At 37.9% G+C, this 20,926-nt stretch overlaps 1 protein-coding gene across 1 annotated transcript in view; it reads left to right on the top strand.

Moving 5' to 3' along the window:
- Positions 1-895: 895 nt before the first annotated feature.
- Positions 896-20,926, top strand: part of ZC2HC1A (zinc finger C2HC-type containing 1A) — a 35,976-nt gene continuing 15,945 nt past the window's right edge. Inside the window, exons 1-7 of the mRNA XM_009272396.2 lie at positions 896-1,091; positions 10,568-10,641; positions 11,387-11,503; positions 11,714-11,849; positions 15,404-15,552; positions 16,563-16,662; positions 17,582-17,690. Coding sequence (XP_009270671.1) covers positions 896-1,091; positions 10,568-10,641; positions 11,387-11,503; positions 11,714-11,849; positions 15,404-15,552; positions 16,563-16,662; positions 17,582-17,690 — 881 coding nt within the window. The remainder of the gene's footprint in view (positions 1,092-10,567; positions 10,642-11,386; positions 11,504-11,713; positions 11,850-15,403; positions 15,553-16,562; positions 16,663-17,581; positions 17,691-20,926) is intronic.

Raw genomic sequence — 20,926 nt, 5'->3', positions numbered from 1 at the left:
TTGTCTTTTGGCAGCAGTCTGCTGGTGTGTTTTTTATGACTGTGGAAAACCCCCTCAGGCTCAAGATGCTTGGCCTGGTCTTTCCACCCTCAGAAGCTGGTGCTTTGCTTTTTTGAAGCTCAGCATTATAGATGCAAGATCTGTTTTATTTCTGTTTATTTAAGCATGCTATTAATAAGAAAAAACTCTATCCAGTTTATAATGATTCTTTCCATAATGTGTAGAGTTGAATGTGTATTAGTTGGCTTGTGGAGCTGCATTAGTGACATTTAAAAAGCTAAATATTTCCAGTGTTGCAGTTGCATTTTCTCACTGTGTAAGTTTAAATGTTCAGTGAAATGGCAAAGTAGGTTTCAGGGTGTCTTAAAAGTTTCTTCTAAAATTTACTTTTGTTGCTTTTTTAAGTCTGTTGCTTTATTATTTTATTTTTGTATCGATATTGTTATATTACTAGATTGATACTGAAAGTCAAATTTATAACTTTAAAGTTTTGTAAAGGGAATCAGTGCACACTTGTCATTACAAGTAACAAATTTGATGTTAAATCTAAAATTGCTAGCTCAGTGTTTGTTACTTTGCAGCCTGTGTGGTGTTTGGCTGTTTTTCAATTTTCATTTAATTTACTGGTGAAAATACTTAGAGCAATAGACTGTCTGTGCCTGAAAATGTAGTGATCTCTAAGGTGAGTTTAAAAATCCTTTCCTAAGAAGTCCACCATGTGCTGAATCTCAGGACCATTTTTGATGGGTTAACATGTGCTTGTTGCTTTCACTGCTGGATGGCAAGAAAAAAGGTGTCACATTAGCATGTTTGTTGCTCTCTGTTTTGCCTGAAGGGGATGGAGGAGGGGATCTAAGCACTGAATTCCTGACTTAAATTAAGCCGGAGCAGTCCAATGGTGGTGTATGATCGGCTTCTCTTCAGTCTGTTGCTTTTTCTGGGAGGATGCCGGCAACAGCTGCTTGAGCTGACTAAATGCCGCTTCCCACACTTGTTCACAGCCCATCCCAGCGGGTCGGGCCTGCTGCTGCCTAAAGGAGTAAAGGGCAGAGGGGCAGCTGTGTCCGAGGGCAAAAGCCCAGCTCTCTGTGGTAGGTAGCTTACGCAGCGCTTGCCCAGCCCCAGCGTTCTCCTTTAGCCTGCGCTCTCGCAGCCGGGGAAGGCTGGTTGTGGTTGGAAGAGGATGGGTGGCTGCTTGCTCAGGAAATAGCCTGCAGTCTCAAACCCAGAGCTTTCCCTTGAAGATGCCAAGTAGGGACTACTGTGATTAAACATTTAGATTCTGAGCAGTCTGGGTGTGCCCTTGAGGTCTCCTAAGAATAAGGCTTGCTGTATAGCATCTTCTGCTGAGATCTGTGCTGTAATAGCATTTGTCCCTGGACCCTTCACTGCACTGATAATGCCTGAGACACCCCACTCCACCCCAAAGGTGCAAGCATTCTAGTTTGGGGTTTTCTATTAGTAATGTGACTGTTGAAAGCAAGTGCTTATGGTTGCTTTGGCAGAATTTCTGAATAAGCTAATGCCCAGTCTTTTTTTTTTGCCTCCCCAATAGTGTAGAAAATTATTTCTGTTTTGAAAACAAAAAATAATATTAACGTGAGTCTTCCTTTTCCTTTAGTGTTCGTCTTTGTCTTGCCTCACTGGATGCATGCAGCAGCTTCCTTACTTTGGCAGCCATTTTCTTAAGCTCCATTTGAGAGAGGCTCCTGCCTTTTTGGAACACTTCAGCTTTTTTTTTTTTTTTTTTAAGGTATCTTTATTCTTCCTTCTGTTTGAAAAATTAATCTTACGGTACTGTTCTTAAATCAGCAAGTTGGAAACTGTTAAAGGTTGAAATGCGAAACTAATATTAATGTATATTCTTCTTAAGAAGTTGTTTGCCTCTGGTAGCCATTAAGACACAATGATAAATATGACTTTGCATTGAACTGCTATGTTTTACTAGCCATACTTGCACCTCTGTTAAGTGATCTAATTTGGCACTTGCACCTCTGTTAAGTGATCTAATTTTTTCATTTAATACACTGTAATTGTGGTCAATGTATTTACTTTTTCTAAGGTAATTATGTTTTTATTTTTTGATTAATGTTTATGTTTTGGGGAAGAAATTGAAATTAAATGTTTTACTTCAGGAAAAATTCTGAAAGCTAAGTTTAGGCTGATACGATAGGGAAAGTACACTATCAGACTGTTTCACCTTTAAAGGAAAGGAAGTAGTATGTGTAGACAGGAATTTGAGTATTTCGGATTAGTTTCTTCAGCATCTTAGAACTAATATATTTTGCACCCTTTTTCTATAGTTTTTGTAGGATTCTTGCATTTTTAAGTTAAATTGCAGAAACTAGATTGATCTAGTAATTGAATTCAATTGGTTGAATATAGTGGGAAGATGAATATATTTTACCTGCACACGCACATATGATGTGGTTATTATCAAAAGCAGTTGTTGCATTTCAGTAAAATCTAGTTCCAGGAGTATGTTAAACAGTTGACTGGAGGGGGTGAGGAGTTGGCTTACTTTTTAAAGAAATTCTGGGGGGGGGGGGGAGCAAACTAGGTATCAACACATTATAAATGAAGTTTATTATCAAAATTGTTTTTAAGGCTTTATTGTTAGCCAGGTAATATTCTGATAAGCAAGCAGACTTAGATTGGGATTTCTCTATCCAATTACATTTGGGTAGTAGAGTATGTAAGTCCAGAATTGCTTTGGGGGTCACTGGGGCAAAGCAGTCTTGGTTTAAGGCTAGTGTGAGAAGGCTTGTCTTCGCTTGACTCCCTGCTTACAGTCATCATGGTGCTTGTAGCCTAATACAGGAGAATAGTGAGTTTATCATGCCAGAGCAGAATTGTGTAACACGTACATAGATTTTGCAGGTCACATGCTTTCTAGAGGCTTTAGTTGGTCTTAAAGCTCATTAATAGAAGACCAGATAATGTATCTGGAAGTCAGATCGATCAAATAGCGCTGCTTATTTGCCTTTGATTTTGTTGCGTTTCCATACGCATTACAGGGGAAGCTCTCATAGTTTTTTCTGGATAATCATCACGACTGAGTGCCTCTCTAAAGTGCTTGTACGTTAACACTCACAGTATGGGAACAAACGGGAGGAATTGGAGGTCTGCATGCAGCTGCAGGGCTACAATCTTGTTGGGATCATGCATAGGTGGCGGGACAGCTCACAGGACTGCAGTGCTGTGGTGGATGAATACAGGCTCTTCAGGAAGAACCAGGTGGATGGCAAGGGGGGGAAGTTGCACTTCATGTGGGAGAGCAGTGAGAATGCATGGAGCTGTGCTGTGGAGCCACCTGGGAGCTTATTGATCAGGGTTAGCAGGCAGACCAATGTGGGAAGTGTAGTGAGTGTCTGCTACAAACCACCTGATCAGGAAGAAGATGAGACCTCCTTCAGATAATTGGAAGGAGCCTCATATTCACAGGCCCTGGTCCTCATGAGGGACTTTAACCACCCGATACCTGCTGGAGGGACAAATCACCAAGGCACAAGCAATCTAGGAGGCTTCTGGTATGCATTGATGACAAATTCCTGACTCAGGTGATCAAGGATATGACAAGGTGTTGTGGTTTAACCAGGCAGGCAGCTAAACACCACAGAGCTGGTTGCTCACTTCCCCCCACAGTGGGATGGGAGGAGAGAATTGGAGGGGGGGAGCAAGATTTGTGGGTTGAGATAGACAGTTTAATAGGACAGAAAAGGAAGGGAAAATAATAATAACGATGATAAAAAAAATATACAAAACAAGTGATGCACAATGCAATTGCTCACCACCCACTGACTGATGCCCAGCCAGTTCCTGAGCAGTGGACCCCTGGCTGGCTTTACCCTACTTTATATACTGAGCATGACGTCATATGGTATGGAATATCCCTTTGGCCAGTTTGGGTCAGCTGTCCTGGATGTGCCCCCTCCCAGCTTCTTGTGCACCTCCAGCCTTCTCAGTCGGTAGAGCACGGGAAGCTGAAGAGTCCTTGACCAGTGTAAGCACTGCGTAGCAACAACTAAAACATTGGTGTGTTATCAACATTGTTCTCACCCTAAATCCAAAACACAGCACTGTACCAGCTACTAGGAAGAAAATTAACTCTATCCCAGCCGAAACCAGGACACAAGGGGAGGCACTCCTGCTGGAATTCACACCTACAAACGTGAGGTGTGAAGGTCAAGGGCAGCCTTACCTGCAGTGACCATGGGATGATTGAATTCAGAATTCTGAGAGGGGAAATCTCAACCCTGGACTTCAGGAGAGCAGGTTTTGACTGGTTTAGGGATCTGCTTGGAAGAATCCCATGAGATAGGCCCTAGAAAGGAGTCCAGGAGAGCTGGTTATTTTTAACATTGGCATGTTTTCACATTAAAAGTTAACGCTTATATGAGGAAGGACAGACAGTTACAGAAAAGGGGAGTACATCACAACGCGAGTTGTGCGTGTGCTGCCATTACAACCATTCGTAACTGTATACAAGTCATTTTTCAGTCACAAAAAAACCTTCTTCACAGAGTCCTCCTCCAGGTTGTCACTTTGAGGCAGTGGGGCTCCCTTTGATATGTTACTCTTAAGGAAGTAATACAGAGCTCACCATCATCAGTCTCATGCTCAATGCAATAACAGTAATTTTGGCAAATAAAATGCACTTGCATTGTCAGACTGAAGAGGTGATATAAAACATGCAGAGGTACTATGAAAGTCTTAAGCTTTTCAGCTTGAAGGAATGGAAGTTATGTTGCTTTTTGTTATCTCTTTGGAAGCAGAAGTGACAGGTTTATATGAGGTTAGACTGCATTGTCAATACAGAAGTAGAAAGAATTCATGAGGATTTCCTCTAAAATTAGGGGTAGATAGATGAAAGTAGATTAGTTTGCTATTTGTTACACAATTGCGAATAACCTAATTGTGTAAAAATTTCAAAGTATGTGAAAGGTTGAATACTAAGAGACAGAGCTTACTATGATTTCCTCTTCCTTTCTCTAACTCTTCCTGCAAACTGCTGAATAGCGTAGGCGAGAAGGGATTTGCTTGGACTAAATCATGCATGTCATCAGTTTTCAAGCAGAGTTTACCAAAGTATGGCATGTACTATCTGTTGTTAAGCAGTATGATGTATTTGTCTGACTTTCATTTGCATTTCAGAATTCCTTTTGGCAAAATAATGAAAACTTGCAAAACTTACACCATTATTGGTATACTTTTTCCTATTTTTATACATTGATCTTTTCATTATTTTATTTAATGCTCTTTAAAATTACTTTAAAAATTAATGCTCTAAATTGTATTTGGCTGTTCAAAGAACTGTTCCCTACCTATGTTACTGCATCAGTATCATTTTTAGGTGACTCCTGTTTATGGTATCTGTTACTAGTCTTTTCAGACTGTTGTTAGATAACATGTTGATTAAAAAATATAACCTAGTCAGTACTGATTAGTGGACCTGTGTTGGAGACTGACAGTCACCAAAGAACTAGATGCTGTGGCTTGATGATATAGATTCCAATTAATGTGGGGAATGCACTGCATTTCTTTTCGTACCTGAAGTATATATATGGAACTTTTAAGTGGAAAATACCCACTTTTGGAGATGAGAGGGGAGTTATGCTAAAAGCAGTAAATACGATTTTGCAGGAGAAGAATTTGGCAAGCATGCTTCAAGTAACTTTCAATAGTCATGGATTACTTGCTGGTTTCAAATAGGTACCTAGTCTCAAGGCTAGAAATCATACCAGAGTGTTTCTGCAAGTTTGAATTCAGTGGGGCTTGATAGTTCCGATTATCACAGTTGTCTGGCCAAAGTCATTCATTACTGTCACTGCTGTGACAGTAAATACAAATAAAAGGTTTTGAAGGGCAGTCAAACAGATTTTACAACACGACAAAATACTGTTACTGAGACTAAGTGCGCTCCTGTTTCTTTGAAGCATTCTATACTGTATATCTAAGTGCAGACATGTACTTGGGTATACAAAGCTCTCCAAAAGAGAAAACTGTAACAAAACTTCAACTAATAGCTGTTCAGCAGTACTGAAGCCTTCTGCTCCCTCTAGGTGTGGGGTCTATTTACACAACTGCTTATTTTGTAAACACAACAGCAAGAGCTGGCATTATGCCTGTGACTGTCAGATTGAACTTGTATGTACTGACGGGTCCGCACATTGTGCTGAGAAAGGTAAGTCTGAGGACTGACAGATCGCACTTTCCGCTGTAATCAGTTGCTGTATTTGAACATAAGAGGAGAGAAAGAAAAAAAGTCGTTCTCTGGAAATCTAGGTTTCAAGGAAGTCTAAACTCATCTGTAAGAGTATTGAAAGCACTGTGCTACATCTGGGAGACTGACTGTCAGACTTTGAGGTCCACCCGAAATTTACAACTAAACTCCAACTTCAAGAACAGAAAGTATGGGTAACTGGACTGTGACCGTATTCAAAAGGAATGTGTGCAGTAACTTATTTGCAGGTAGAAAAAAATAATTTGGAAGGTGGTTGTGCTCTGGAAGTAGCTGGAGGAGGAAGAGCTCTGACAGGGACAGTTTAGAAACATAAGTGGTGAGATTATTGTAGTGCTGCTAATAAAACTCGCAATCTAGTTATTTAATTCAGATACCCAGCATCTTACTAGGTTGAACTCTGTGTTTTTACTTGAGAACTGGTCTCAGGCAGACAGCAGGAGAATAGTATAAAGCTGTATATCATAGTTTTGGCATCACTTCAGCTGAAATACTACTTCTTCCTTTGGTATTCACATAACGACTTTAAACATACTTCTCTTTTCCCTAAGTGTGTTTAGATTAGATAAACGGTAATAATTATGTCCGTCCTTTTCTAAGTTAACTATATTCATTTGTGTTTAATACTGGCATGTAAACTGCTGATGATTAGTGGTGTTAAAGATGGTAAGAGGAAAAAGAAGTGTTGCTGTTGGATCTTGGGTCTTCTGTGGTTGTATAACCAAAATGAGAGCAATCCCTGCATTGTTGCTAGACTTAAGACTGAAGAAAATTGCTGTGACACCATCTTACTACCAATTTCTATTCTCAGACTCATTTGCCAAGCAAATCCTTCTTCTCTTTCTTGAGTTGAGTGTTCCCTGGTTTTTACCTCCGCCTCCCCCCCGCAATACATCCCAGTTTAACAACCCATTTCTGTTAACTCTTGATCAGGAAAAAGATTCAGTCAGTCCATGCCTTTTTTTTTTAAGAAATCCCAAAGTTTTCAACTGTGAGATTTTGCTTTTATTTGTTTTTTCTTTAATTTTATCAGACTAAAATCACTCAGAATAGGATTTTTTTTTCCATTTTTATTGCATTTTATATTCATTATGCTGGAAAACTACAGCCAAAATAATTCAGTCATTTCACTGCTGGTGTTAGAAATACTAACTTTTTACATTACTACTAAAAAATGTGTAAGAATTCCTCCCTCTTTATGTTGTGTGTTTGTTACTTGTGCAGAAGCTGTCAGTAACAAGTCTACTGATGGCATTAGATACCATGTATGAACGCCTTTTTAAAAAAAAAACACAAGTCTTTTCCAACTTTTACAATTTTATTCCCATGTTTTATTTTAAAATTATCAGATTTCATGTTGATGACATTGCTATCCCTTCTGTAAGGGAAGGCTCATGAGCTCCTAGAGAGAAATGTTAAGATTTTGTGGTTTTGTTTTGGGTTTTTTGTGATGGAGTGTTTTGGGGTTTGTGGTGGCGTTTTTTTTTGGGGGGGAGGTTAATTCCAACTTTTACAATTTTATTCCCATGTTTTATTTTAAAATTATCAGATTTCATGTTGATGACATTGCTATCCCTTCTGTAAGGGAAGGCTCATGAGCTCCTAGAGAGAAATGTTAAGATTTTGTGGTTTTGTTTTGGGTTTTTTGTGATGGAGTGTTTTGGGGTTTGTGGTGGCGTTTTTTTGGGGGGGGGAGGTTACTTTAAAGGAGAGGAAATTCGCAGAGGAATGATCAAGAAATTGAAGGGATAAGTGTGCAAATATAAAGGACTGTAGGCTTCCCATTTTTAACAAAAGGAACTTTCATTTTTTAAAATAACTTCCTTTTGTGTTTTGGGTCAGTGATTTGTATTAGTGGGGAGGAGGTGTTGGAAGTAGAAATAGCTCTTGGCAAATGTGACTGAGTACCTGCCAGCAGCAAAGGATGATAGGAATGCTGTAAGGAAATCCAGCTCTGTAACTGTAGCTGCAGTGAGTGCTAATTGGCATTCATTATGCATTGGTATGTTGTGTGTAAATACTGCTCGATCAGGTGAGCGTCTATCAAGTCTACTTTTAATGGTGAATTTAAACACAAGCTCGAATTCCAGAGTTCAGTGAACAGAAGAATATGGTGGAAAATGTAGCTTTTCTTCTTTTACTAAGGCAGATATTTGAAATAATTCTTCTCTCAGTCAAATCCTTAATCTTATACTATACACCTGATTTCAAGATCACTAATTCTGATTTATTTCAGCTAATTTCTTAGACACAAACAATGTCACTTTGTATTTCCTCTCACTTGTTTCTGCAAAGCCGAGGGTTGTATTAGAATAATGCAATAAAAGGAAGTTGAACTCTTTAGCAGAAGCGAGTTTGCAGTGCTGTTAGCATTATTAAGAGTGCTGAGAACTCTGAAGAATGAAGTAATGAAACAAACAAAATAAATCTGTGCATACCTTGTATTTTTGAATGGGAGAATTGAGAAAAGCTTACAACCATTGCTGCTTACCCTTGAGGAAAATGGTGAGGGCAGGTTCCATCCAAGCTATGTATGACCAGTGTGCATGTTATTGTGATTAACATTATGCTCAGGCTTGTGGATTTAAGAAAACAGACCTATGGAAAAATTTTCAGACATGATTGTTTAAAATAGAGATTGAAAAAAATACAGTTAACAATAAAAAATAAGTTCCTAGTAAATGTTGATAACATGCAAGTATTATTCAGGTGCAAGAATAGAAGAAAAACAGGATTTATCTGCACTTTTTCTATCTTTCCTTCTTCCCCCTACTTGTGTATATCTAAACACATACATTTAGATGACACAAAAGGAAGCTTGATTATGACTTCAGTTGTAAAACTCAGTTACTGTCAGTACAGCCTTGCTATGCTGTGACAAGGACCTATTTATGTCTACATGAAAAAGGTATATAAATTAAAGATATGGACATAAATGTTTTAAACTGCAGAACACTTTTCATATGATTTGTGATTCTTAAAATGGATTGTGCTCTGTACTATATTAATACAATTAATACATTATATGTAGTTACATACTGATGATGAACTTCATTCAAGTAATTGAAAAAGGCAGAGATAGACCTAATGGTTACATATTGGTAGTAGAAATCTCACTCAATTTTAATCTTTACATTTGGAAAAAAAGTTTTTCAGTGGGAACCATGGCTGCCTGAATCTACATTTGTTTACCATGAAACATTTTGTTAAATTTTCCATTTTCTTTAGGACTGGTCCTACAGTTAATTAACAAGTATGTATGTTCAGATGGAAAATTGTTTTCCACTGGGGAATTGGGAACAAAAGCTGATCAAATCACTGAACACTGCTGTGTTCATCACTTCGTTAGTTTAAGCCACTAGTTTGCCTAAAATACAAGTCAATTCAAAGTGCCTTTGTTTTAACTTCATAATAACTTCGTATAAATAGAGGGAGCTGTATTGTCTGCAATAGTCAGACTGAGTACGGAGAAAGCAACTAGTAATTCTCAAACTTAATCCAAACTTACTGCCTCTTTATTGATGTATATGTGATATAAAAGTATCCCTGTATCTCTGGTACAGTATTAAGTATAATAGAAGCCTGTTATTGGGAAACCCTGTGGAGTTTTTCATTTCTGCCATGACACCATTGCATAATGTGTACTATATGAATATATTTGCTTGCATTGTTGGTCTTTTATTTGGTTCTGTGAATCTGTTGCATGTCAAGTATACCATTTACATTTTTGTTACCAATGCTTGAATAGCAACATCAGAAATGCTTTTGTAAACTGTCAGTAGTAATCTGAATAAAATATATAGTAAAAATAGCATTCAAGAATTTTTCTTTCCAAGAGAAAGTGCAATAGTTTAACTTAGTAGAGAAAAATAAGTGATGGGATGTGACTTATATTTGATGCTGTAACAGGCGATTCTCTTCCACAGACACAGAAATACCCACTAAATATTGCTATTCTTCGTGTGTGTTTGGGCTGTCATTGTGACTTACAGTGAATCTGTCATTTGCATGTTGACACACAGGTATCCCTTTAAAGGTGCAGAGTTTCGTACTGTAAATTATCAGAATTGATGCTGACATGTTACTGGGCCTGACTGCTTCCAAAAGTACATAAGGACTTGTGTATCATCTTTTCCTTTCTGATCTGCACAGTCTCTGCACAGTTCAAAGAATGTATACTTTTACAGTAACAACTGTTATTATTGCTGAGTAGATGAGGCTAGCAATCTGGGAAGAAATTTTTATGACAAATTTACACATTTCTTATAGTAGAAGTATGTTTTTTTTGTTTTGGTTTGTTGTTTTTTTTTTTTTTTTTTGGTTAAGGTGAGGTTACAGTGCAAACTGGAGATCTGCTGCCATGTAGGATTTGTGGAAGGACTTTCTTTCCAGCAGCACTGGTAAGTGGTATGAGCACTGTTGGCTTTTAGATCTGATAAGTTGATATGGGAGTTAAGGAATGGTTGCTATAGCTAAATAAAGTAGATCTAGATGCTTGCTTTTGGTGGGGTGTTTGTGTGTGTGTGTGTGTGGTTTTTTCCCCCAAATAATTATCGATTCCAATTGTCACAGTTTTGAAGCTCCTTAGAAGGAGGTTAATTTTATTTCAGCATCCCATTACTTTCTGAAAATACATGCTTCTAAAAACATCTTCTCTAAGGTCACGGAATCGTTCCTTGCCTCTGCAGATGTAAGCCCTAGCATCATGCAGTCTCAGCTAGTAAATGAAGTGTTTTGCTAGCCATCTTCAAAATACTGTGTTCTCCAGTCTTAACAGAAGTTGGTCTGTCCTTAAATATGAATATGGATTTCAGACACTTCTGATTTGTCTTGCCACTCAATGCAAATGCTGCCTACCTACCATCAATTTTTTATTTGCAAGGAGCAAATATAGATGCCTCCTATTTTTCTTCCTCATCACCCAAGTTTTTGTGACCATGTATACGCATTCGTGAATTCCTGTAGTTCTGTTCAAAAAGTAATGGCTGGCATAAATATTTGAGTGAAAGCAGTCTGATCTTATTCATCAAGAGTTGGGCCTTGTGTGCTGATTGGCATATTGAGAAAGAGGGAAATAACGTGTTAATAACTTATGTTTTCAAAACTAAGTTCTCTATTCTCCTTTTGTTTTTCTTCTGCTTGTAGAAAAAGCATGGACCCATTTGCCAAAAAACTTCTGCCAAGAAAAGGAAGACATTTGATTCCAGCCGTCAGAGAGCGGAAGGAACTGACATTCCCACAGTAAAACCTCTTAAGCCACGGGTATGTTATAATTTAATCTGCATGTGAACATTTTAGGCAAGCTATGTATGCATTATAATAAGGCTTATTTCTGCTGGCAATTCATGATAATTAGATCAACTAGGATCTGGAAGAAATCTAACTGTAGTGTTGTGTACTAAAATAAGGCACGTAGTTACCTTGAAGTAAGAGCTTCAAACATATAAAGCTCTTTCTTTTTTGGCTTCTTAGCCAGAACCACCCAAAAAACCTTCCAACTGGAGACGAAAGCACGAGGAATTTATAGCAACTATACGAGCAGCCAAAGGACTTAATCTTAAAGACGGTGGAAAACTCCCTCCACCACCTCCGCCATCATATGACCCAGGTATGTAAAACAATTGAGTTCTTTAGAGATTTTTTTTAACTTAATTTGTAAAAATTTGAATTGGAACAGAATTTGTGGAATACAATATTTACACGTTCTTGAAGATGACTATCTGATTATCCCTATGCAGATGCTGGTTTGTGACTGTGGGTCTGGTTGGCTAGCATCCTGTGTAGGATGACTTTTTTTTTAATGCATCAAAACGTAGTTGTGGCCAACTTGCAGCTTGCTACCATCTTATAAACCATAAGCCAGATGAATTGTTTCAACACCTTGTTTCTGTCCACAACAGTGGAACTGCTCAGAAAGAGCAGACTACCTTTTTAATTAGCTGCCGATGCTGGACACTCACAACCTGTTTACATTGTAGGAATGCACGTCGACTATGTTCTTCAAACGTAGTCTCTCCCATTTCTTGCTGAATCAACATTTAGTTTCATGTATGCAGTGTATGCTCTAGTGTGCATGTGATCCTTCCTCATGTGGTGGGGGTACTTGTGTTTTGGGTATGTGAGACGTGTGGGATTTGTATTAACAAGGGAGTAACAGTCCTTGGGTGCCTTCAGAACTGAGGCTGGGTAAAGTGTTGAAGCAGTCTGATGTTAGTGAGAAGGAAAGACAGTTTTCAGTTAACTTCTGTGATGTGATAATAGGTTGGAGAATATATTTCTTCCTGTTGATCTAAGAGCTAAACCATTTGATCAGGTCAGTGGCTATTTTCAGAAAGATTGGGAAAAACAGAAAAAATCATCTGTTTGCTTCTGCCTGTCTGAGCAAGTGAGAATGTGAGTGTTCCCTACCTTGTTTCTCTACAGGAAATACGTTAGTCCAGTATTAGGATTGTAATTGTGCATTCATAGTAAGAAGTGAAGTCGTATTACTCATCATTCAGTACACTCTATCTTGAAATGCCATATGCATTTTAAAGTAAGGTAAAACCAATAGCTAATGCTGTGGATAAGAAACATAAGGCTCGATCATGGAAAGGATCGTTAACAAGCTAGTTGTATAGGTTCTGAATTACAAGCAGGAGAGCCCAGAACTAAATCTAGCTTGGAAAGCTACTAAAATGGTTCTCCCTTGGTTCTAGAGCCTGCAAATGAGTTTGAAGCGAAGGAAGTAACTCTATTTGGCCTGCTTGAAAGCAGATAGGAGGTAAAGGGAAGAGAAAGATACTGTGCCTGTTTCTCTTCCTTCCGTTTTTTACTTTTTCCAAGCTGAGTCTTACTGTTTGTGGTCTCCTGGCTTCATCCTGCTGCAGTGGCTAAGACTTAGGAGGAGGGAACCAGGGATGAAGAGAAGATGCACAAATTGATCAATGGATTCTCTTCCCACAAATAGAACGGAACAATAATAGAGCAGGGACAGCTACCCTGCTGCTAAGTGTAGGAGAGAGGGAGAATTATGCATGGGTATCATGGAGTATATCCATCCTCCTCCTACTCAGCTCTGTCTTTGGCATGCCTGTTTCTAAGTAGCGGCTAGTCTTCTTCCTTTAAAAGAGTTCTGTGTTACTATTTCCTACTTAATTGCGTGCTTTGAGTTTGCAAACAAGCAGTATTGCTGGTTCTTTGATCTCCTGTTCCACTTTTTCCTTAAAGAAGTGCAAAATAGCCTCATGATACTAGGAAGGACCTTAAGTCACCCCATTTGCATTGAACTTGACTGCATGTGTGTACTGCCCACTTATTTTGATTAGTTTGTATTTTATAAAGCTTACATTGAATCCTAACAGTTCTTCTGGACAGTACGAACAGTACTTCCACCTAGCCAGGTGGCTGACTGGTGCTAAGCATTTTACAGAAGCATGAAGATACAATCCCTGATTCTTAAAAGAGTGTACATTAATCTTCTACAGTGTCTGATCCATTTACTTTAGTGGGCTTTGAAAGTCTTCTGCGCGAACTGAGCTGTGCCCCAGCTAGAAATGTCTTTTCTTATTATCTAGGGGCTTCCATAGCTGCTTTATTAATCTATTTTGCTTTTTTATCTTCTTTTTTAACTTTGTTTGGGCTTATCTTGGTTTGACCGTATAGATATTACAGTTCTTTTTCTTCAGAATTTCTAGCTCTTAAGATATATCTTATGTTTGAGTATTCTGACAGTAGTGGAGTTTATGTAAAATAAATAAATAAAAATTCATTGTTGTTATCACATGAGATTCCCATGCTGTCACTTCGGTGAAGGATTCCTGTGTTCTTCCTGTGTCCTTTGCTCACACTTCTTGGGTCACAGTTCATGGTTTGGTGGCCACTGCATCATTTGACTTACTCAAAATTGTTTGTTAATTTAAAGGGATAACTACTTAAGCCAGATCTGCTGCATTTGGAGTAGTGACATGTAATCCAACTCTTATTTTGGATTGTATAATACCTACTTGTGAGCTTGTAGGCAGTGACTGTTGAATCTCTCCTCATGTTCTTCAATACATTTCTAAAAATCACCTGGGAACATACTAATTTAACCTGCTTTGCCAGTGTCCAGTTCGTCTGAAGTTGATGTTTACATGGTTTTGAATGCTGTAATCTGGGGATTTCAACATCCATGTCTCTAGACACTAAAATGTCTGCCTGAAACTGCAGTCCAAACATTTTACTTTCCAAGGGCAGGGTATTTTAAGGGGAATATTTCCAGCATACAGATGAGGGATCTTTTAGTATTTTAAACATTTACATAGCCTTTCTGTTTTTTTTCCCCAACATTAGTAATAATATTTCCTGCAAGTGGTACTGTTTGTAATGTGACTAAATTAATCTTGAAAAATAATACAGCCACCAATTACCCTGTTTTGCATGTCTCTATAGATAGCTCCTAATTTTGGCTGGATTTCCTCTGATTCTTTTTTTGTTAAATTTCCAATTTTAATTTTTTTTAATGATAATTTCCAGTATTGCAGTTAGTATTTCTCAGTCCTTTCAAAACTGCCAGAGGAAACAGATTTTGTTGTCTTTTGCTATTTGTATGGGAAAGGTTTTAATGCATTTTCATGTCTTAAAATCACGCACAGAGTTCAGTTTGTTCTTTTGTTTGTTTTGAAATTTCCAATTTTAATTTTTTTTAATGATAATTTCCAGTATTGCAGTTAGTATTTCTCAGTCCTTTCAAAACTGCCAGAGGAAACAGATTTTGTTGTCTTTTGCTATTTGTATGGGAAAGGTTTTAATGCATTTTCATGTCTTGAACAAACTGAACTCTGTGCGTGATTTTTTTTTTGTTTTGTTTTGTTTAGCCTTGTTCCGCACTTCCTTCCAGCTGATATCCCTGCCATGACCATATAATCTTTGGCCACCTCTGCTGAATAGCATCTCTCAAAGTGTTTCTGATTTCACTTAGGTTATTTCTGATCCTCAACCACTCTTCTCATTCTTATCCATCAAACAAGAAACATCTTTTGTTTTACATCTGGATGATATTCTTTTCCCCAGCAATATGTATTTCATTTTCAGATTCAAGAGGCCTTAATTTTCTCTGGGTGTGGGGCTGGTCTTTAAAAGACTTTAAAATGCTTTATTTTTTAAAAAACGTTATTAATGTTAGGTTTTTATTTTTTTAAGATTACATTCAGTGTCCATATTGTCAGAGGAGATTTAACGAAAATGCAGCTGACAGACACATCAATTTCTGTAAGGAACAAGCAGCACGTATTACTAATAAGGGGAAATTGGCAGCTGATGCCAAAGGGAAGCTTCCTACTCGAACACAGGTGAACTACAACACTTTTCTTAACTTGTAACTTGCATTCGAGATCAAATCAAGCTTGTTAAGTAGTATGTTGCTCTTAAATGGAATTTACTATTTTATTCTGTAATTTTATTATTTGCGCTAGACTGAAATTAGACACTAAGCATGGAAGAGGTTTTTGCTTTCTTACAAGAGTTGCAGAGATCCATAAATCAGATGGCAGCAGTTGCAAAGCCAAAAACAGTCATAAATGTAATTCAGAGATTTGTGAAAATGACAGGTAAGGGTAGCAGCAGGCAGTAGAGATGCAGTGTTTGTAAAGAAAGTTGAATTTCTGTCATGCAAGTCCTCTGAATCCAATTCAAGACTGTTCCTTAAGTGGACAAACAAAGGTATGTGACTACAGGAAAACTGACAGCAATATTTTGGCTAATTAGAGGCTTAGAGGAATTCAGGCATATTAAGGTAAGAGCTGCAGTAGTTAACTTACGACGGAAACATATGAAGAATTAAAGTGTAGGTGTGTTTTCATTTGGTGGTAATGCTCTTTTTTTGGACACTGTGAAGAGTTAAACAGACACAAGCAGTTACTTAGTGATTCTTGCACTGTATTCTGAATCAGTGCTGGGACGGGTCCAGAGCACGCAGGTGAAAGTAAGATTTGAAAGACAAAAATGATACTGCCCTTGCGTATTCTTTTTAAAATTAACTGGTAATGAGGTGATAATGTTAAGCTCATGAGACAGCTATGGAAAAGGATGAGAAAAGCTGTAGAAAAGCAGAAAATACACAAAGATATACAGTTAAATGAAAAACCAAAACCACTGAGTTACATAATCTTTCCTACTAGTATGGTCTGTATGTATAAGAAAGCAGACTAGCGGAAACCATTTGCATGATCCTGTACCAGAAACAGTTTACCTAGTAGGTAATCATCGTCTATTTTCCCACAGTACCTGAGATAACTACCTATCGTGTTACATAGATAGTTTGATTTAATTGCTTAAATTTCTAGGTTGTATTTTGTTACAGTACAAACCTGCTGCAGTTAAGAAGATGCCTTCCATAGGATCAACACCATCATCATCATCACGCTTACCACAGCCCAGTGGTGTTAGCAAAACTGTTGTAGGTATGAAATGAATTGTTATAAATTTTTCTATTTCCTTCCTAAATATTAGTTCTCAAACTATGCAGTAAAAGTAGTATAATTTCAATAGCTGAAAGGATTTCTACAGAATTGCCCAGTGATTTAAACTGACAAAGTAAAAAAATTCATAGGAGGAGTTCAGTGTTATGTGAGTGGATAAGATGGTGTCTGTTTTTCATAATACAATTTTTTTAATCAACGTTTTTGTGACCTGATTTTTTTGACTTACATATATGATGGCTATATACTTTATTGTTGAAATTGATACAGTGGTTTGTAAAAGCTCATTTGAAGTTGGAAGGGGCACCGATTGGTATCTATCTAACAAGACTCTTGAGCACATAGGATTCTCTTCTGTTTTATATATTGGGTCAAATTAGCTTTCTTCTGAATTGAACCTGCAAAATCATTCTGTGTAGTAATGCGTAATTGTATCGAATACTGATCTCTCACCTGAAATTTTTTCTGTTGCTTAATCCTGTAACTAATTTGTATGCTGAATATGATCATGAACTAGTGAAAATACACAGTCAAGTCATGTATATTATAATTATGCAAACATTGGTCTTATTCTGATTTCAGATATCATCAGATATCAAACATGTTCTGTTTGTACATACTTTGACATTCTAGACTTCTTTTTTTTTTCCTTTTCCTTTCTGAAGAAAGTAATTGAGATCCAATGTTTTTTATTAGAATAGAACATTGTCTCAATTGCATATTTTCTGTGAATTTCTGGAAATGTACTTGCTTTTTCCTAGTGCCTTGACACTTGTTCATATCTTGGTATTTCTAAAACTCGTTTTGAATTTTACAATTAAAAAATATATAACGAATTGTATCATTCCAGCAGCAAAATCTTACGTTTTCTTATATTTCCATGCTTGCTTTCAACTGCAAGGTGCCTCTTCAAGTAAAGCACTATCTTCATCTGGATCCAGTGGGAGCAAACTTCAGACATTATCACCAGCTCATAAAAACTCAATGGGAATGGTGAACCCACAAGCAGGGTAAGTTTCCATTTAATGTTGTCATTCATGCTTTATTTCATATTTATGTTGTGCTAGTTCTAGAAGTCTCTGTGGTCTGTTTCACTTGCCTTTTTTTTTTTCCTGTGAGCTTCAAAAGTGCAGTGTTTTGAATTTATCCTTTATTTATAAACACAATGCTTAAGGAACATTGGAGTAGGCAAAGATGCATTTTCTAATGTTAAAATAACAGCAAAGGAGGTCAAGTGATAAAAATAGATATGAAGTAGATTAAAAAGGTATAGAATATGCAGAAGTGGTTGGAGTTATAATTCTTTTTCTTTGTAAAAGTGAAGAGACTTTAAAAAAGGAGAAAACATTAGGCATAATTTCCTGCAATTCATGGAAATAAAAGAAAGAGGCCTCTGCCACAGACCACAAGCCAATTGTGACAGGATCTTCCCTCTTAGCACAAGAGGATGGATGCTTCCTTTCTTCCCTTTCCTGTCTTAAAATACTCAAGAGACAATAAATGAATGAGCACAAATAAGGCAATGGAAACCAGTGCTCTACAACAACAAGTGGTAGATGTAGATTACTAGAGTTCGGTGAAAGTGCTGGTGTGATTAAGGCTGTTACTGATATTTTGCTGGGGGGCGATAGTCAGTGCACACTATCTCAAAGAAGAAATGTATGGAAGGGATTGAAGAAAAGTAGTGCAATTTTACAGAAGTTTGAGCACCAAGGAGCACTGAGAGAAAACATAAAAAATACAAGAAAGTGATTGCAGTTATAACATTGGTGATTGAAGAAGACTTATTCCTATAAAAATGAATATCAGATTGGTGAAGGCTGTATAAAATGGAGAAAAACAATGGCTTAAGTTTGTAAGGAGGAAAAAGGACACTCTGAAAGAACTCATGGGGATGGACAGCTTTTAATTACACAAAACTAGTGATTTTGAGTTTATTGCTCTTAAATCTTACAAATTACACACAAGTATGAATTACAGCTCTGTCATACCTCCCTCCTAAGTAGCATGAGGATGCAGTTTTGTCCCTCCTTGCTCTACCCACTCATACTAAGTCTTTCAGACAGAGACTGGAGGCAGAGTCCATGAGGTTGTCAGAAATTTTTTTTTTTCCTATTATTATTATCCCCCACCCCACCCCTGCCTCCAGTGTCCTGGTAGTCTTTGGTCTACAGGTCAGCTTCATTACTGTTTGTAGGCATCTATGCTTCAACTGTCAGAAAATCCCACCCTCTGTTATTCACTGACTGATTTTTATATCACATTTCTCCATTTTCATCAGTAGATGTTAATTCAACTTCTGAGTGGCAAACAAGTAGGTCTGCTAACCACAGTAAAAAAAGTCAGCTGAGAAAATTTGAAGGCATGTTTCTGACCCCAGTGGTGAATCCCAGCTGTCTGGGAAAGGCTTTTTGCTGTTGATAGTTTCTAATTGCAGTCTGTGTTTGTTTGTGAGGGGGCACAGGTTTTGGTTTTCACTTCTTAACAAGGAAGTTCTGTTTAATTTTACCGGTCAGTTGCTCACTGGACTTACTACTTTGTATTCTGTAGTCTTCCATTTCCTCTTCTGAAGCTTGGAAGAACAACTGTGACATGACCAAGCCAAACAGCAGTTAATATATGGAGAGATGTTTGCACAGGTTTTCTCTGTTCACATATGCTGTTAACTGCAAGTAGGTGACTTCTGGTTGGCATAGCTCTCAGATAATGATCTCTGCTGAGAGGCAGTGAATGTTAGCTTGGCTTATAACCTCATATAATTGCCTACACAATTTTCAGGTTTTAAGGGTATGGATGTGATGAGTGTGTTTCTGCCTGCAGTCCTTCTCACTTCTCTGCTCTAAAGAAAACTTGTGTTCTCTTCTTGTCTTTGCCAACCAGTCCTTATGATTTCTTGCTGGTCATATTAACAAGCCTTCTCACAGATGGCTGATAAATCTGTCTCTTTCCTAAGCGTTATACCTGAAACCTGGCGATACTTTCTTTTTTTTTTTTTAGCTACTTTGCGTTCACTTCTGAGAACAAGTTTGTCAGGAGTTATGTTGAAGCAAAGAGGTGTAGGAGTAGTTACAACATGGTAGAGTTAGGTGCCTCAGAGTGGTCAGTAGTGACAATTTTGGCCTTAATCATCTTGGCCTTAGTATTGGAGCATAAGGGGGAAATATGTAGGGTTCTGTTGAAATACCTACAAAGTTATATCAGAGCAGGGACTGAGACACTTAGCAATCAACATCCTAAGTCGGAGAATGAGAATAGTTAACGCTGTAGTGACACAGATTTTAAACATTAAAACATCTTATAATTTAGGCTATAGCTAATTGCAGCTAGAATTATTGTATAAAATAAAAGTGCATTTAAAAATGTATAAAAATAACCTTCATTAGGATGAAACAATATGTATTTCTTTTGCTACGTTTACGATTTAACCAGTAAAATGACAAGCCAGAGCATGAGATCTGGGATTCTGTTGTGCCTAAGTCAGGCAGAGCTCATGCTGTAAGATGTCATGCTCTTCCTTCTGAGTTGTTAGTGAACTGACTTACCGAGCACAGTGTTGCACATGTGTTGTTTTAAGGGCAGTCTTTCAAATGGAATGTTAAGTGATCATGTGATTTTTTTTTTTTCCCCCCTTGGCAAATATTTAAGAGTCTACATACTTTTTTGACCAGGTTAAATTCCAGTTTTTGCTGTAAGAAACAAACTCCTGCAGTTTGCCCTAAGGCAAACGAATTTTTTTGTTTCTTTACCTATTAATTAAGTGAAACCTTCCATTCTTGCCTAGATTGTTGTAATTCCAGATTTGGCAGAAAGGTAGTGAGGCTTGATAGTAGAATTACAATTATACTGTGCAATATAATATTGGCCTTCTGACTACTACCCGCTGTTGGTTATACAGGCTGACAGTGATGAGGTTCCAGAGAGAAGTCCTGAAGCGATCAAAAGAGACTTCAGGGCACTGGGGCGACCGGTTGAAGGATCGGGAGCACAGGTAGTGTTTTCCTCAATCCCTACAGTGGCAGGGAAGAATACTGAAAGGAACAGGAAAACACACCTGATCAACACGTGGCTCAGGGGCTGGTGCCATCAGTGGAATTTTGGCTTTTTTGGTCATGGGGAGGTTTACACCGGCCCTGCTGGCGACAGATGGAGTTCAGCTGTCTCACAGGGGGAAAAGGATTCTCGCTCATGAATTGGCAGGGCTCATTGAGAGGGCTTTAAACTAGGTTCGAAGGGGGAAGGGGATAAA

The sequence above is a fragment of the Aptenodytes forsteri genome, unplaced genomic scaffold, assembly GCF_000699145.1.
Source record: "Aptenodytes forsteri isolate BGI_AS27 unplaced genomic scaffold, ASM69914v1 Scaffold206, whole genome shotgun sequence".
Lineage (NCBI taxonomy): Eukaryota > Metazoa > Chordata > Aves > Sphenisciformes > Spheniscidae > Aptenodytes > Aptenodytes forsteri.
Note: the sequence above shows the minus strand (reverse complement) of the source record. Positions and strands in the feature narration are given on the sequence as shown.